This window comes from Carlito syrichta, unplaced genomic scaffold (assembly GCF_000164805.1).
Source record: "Carlito syrichta isolate Samal-C Ts95f unplaced genomic scaffold, Tarsius_syrichta-2.0.1 Scaffold303504, whole genome shotgun sequence".
In the NCBI taxonomy this organism is placed as follows: domain Eukaryota; kingdom Metazoa; phylum Chordata; class Mammalia; order Primates; family Tarsiidae; genus Carlito; species Carlito syrichta.
The window spans coordinates 436,975-438,346 of record NW_007247600.1 but is presented as its reverse complement, the minus strand read 5'-3'; the positions used below and the strand labels follow the sequence as shown (position 1 = coordinate 438,346).

The 1,372-nt window shown below is 41.0% G+C and overlaps 1 protein-coding gene across 1 annotated transcript in view; it reads left to right on the top strand.

Annotated features, from left to right (window-relative positions):
- Positions 1-752: 752 nt before the first annotated feature.
- Positions 753-1,372, top strand: part of VNN1 (vanin 1) — a 20,952-nt gene continuing 20,332 nt past the window's right edge. The window contains exon 1 of the mRNA XM_008058603.2: positions 753-979. Within this exon, the coding sequence (XP_008056794.1) occupies positions 767-979 (213 nt within the window). The 5' untranslated portion in view covers positions 753-766. The remainder of the gene's footprint in view (positions 980-1,372) is intronic.

Below are 1,372 nucleotides of genomic sequence, written 5' to 3'. Positions count from 1 at the left end.
GATTGAAAACGTGGAGCTCAAATATTCACGTGAAGATAATAACAAAAATATCAAAATGATGAAGTTATTTGTTTTTAAATTACACATACTGCTATGCATTGATGTTCTAAAACAAATGAATTCTAAAACTTCATATGTTGAGGTCCTAACTACTAATACCTCTCAACATAATCTCTTTTGGTCATGAGGTTGTTTTGGTTCTAAATTAGTTAAGATGATGTCAAACTGCCTTTTGGTCATGAGGTTGTTTAGGTTCTAATTAGATAAGATGTTATCACACTGGAAGTAAGGCAGGGGCCAAATATAATGACTGGTGCTCTTATACAAAGGAGAAATTTGGACACAGGCACACAAGTACACAGGGAGAATACCATCTGAAGAGACTCAGGGAGAAGACTTCCATCCACAGGTCAAGGTAGGCCTGGAACACATTCTTCTCTCACTGCCCCCAGGAGGACCTAACCCTGTTGACACTTTGGTGTGAGACTTTTAACCTCCAGAGCTGAGGTAATGGACTTTGCTGTTTAAATTGCTCAGTGTGTGGTAATTTATTAGGCAGCTCTAGCAAACCAATATACATGTATTCTCTGATTTAATCCTCACAAATCCCTATAATAAAGGAGGGTCCTTTGTTTAGAAGTCAGAAGGTTTTCTTAATAATAGCTTTTGCCATTGATTTCCAAGGTACTAAGTTCTGGAAACCACGTGTTTTGTCTCTATAAATAGCAAGACGTGTTCTGTTTTTCAGCAGTCTTTGGACTTCAGCATGGTTGCTTCTCAGTTGCTGGCTTATATGGCAATCTTGGTGTTCTGTGTCTTAAAAGCCAGCTCCCTGGACACGTTTCTTGCAGCTGTTTATGAGCATGCAGTGATACTGCCTGATGCCACCCTGACACCAGTGTCTCGTGAAGAAGCATTGGTGCTAATGAATAGGAATTTGGATCTTCTGGAAAGAGCGGTCATATCAGCTGCACAGAAGGTAAGCTCTCCACCATCTCGCCAACGTCCTAAGTTCTATGAGAAGGGAGGGAGGCTTTTAAGGGTCACTTATACTTAGCCAGGAAGCTTTGCTTTGCCATTAGAACCCCGCTTTTCTCTGAAAATTATTAGGGCAAAGATCCGATTCCACTTCCCTAACAGTAAGTGCAGGGCTAAGAAGAGAATCATTAGGAAGGGGCAGAGCTTTGAGGAACTTGCTGTAAATTGGACTCCTTTGTTCCTCTTTTCTGCTACAGAGAGAAGATGGAGGTTACATGGGTCAGAAAACCCAGGTGCTATTCTGAGTTTTAGTGGCCTTGAGGTATTCTTGGGCTCTTTTTTTTTTGTTTTTTTTTTTTGAGTTGGAGTCTCACTCTGTCGCCCAGACTGGAGT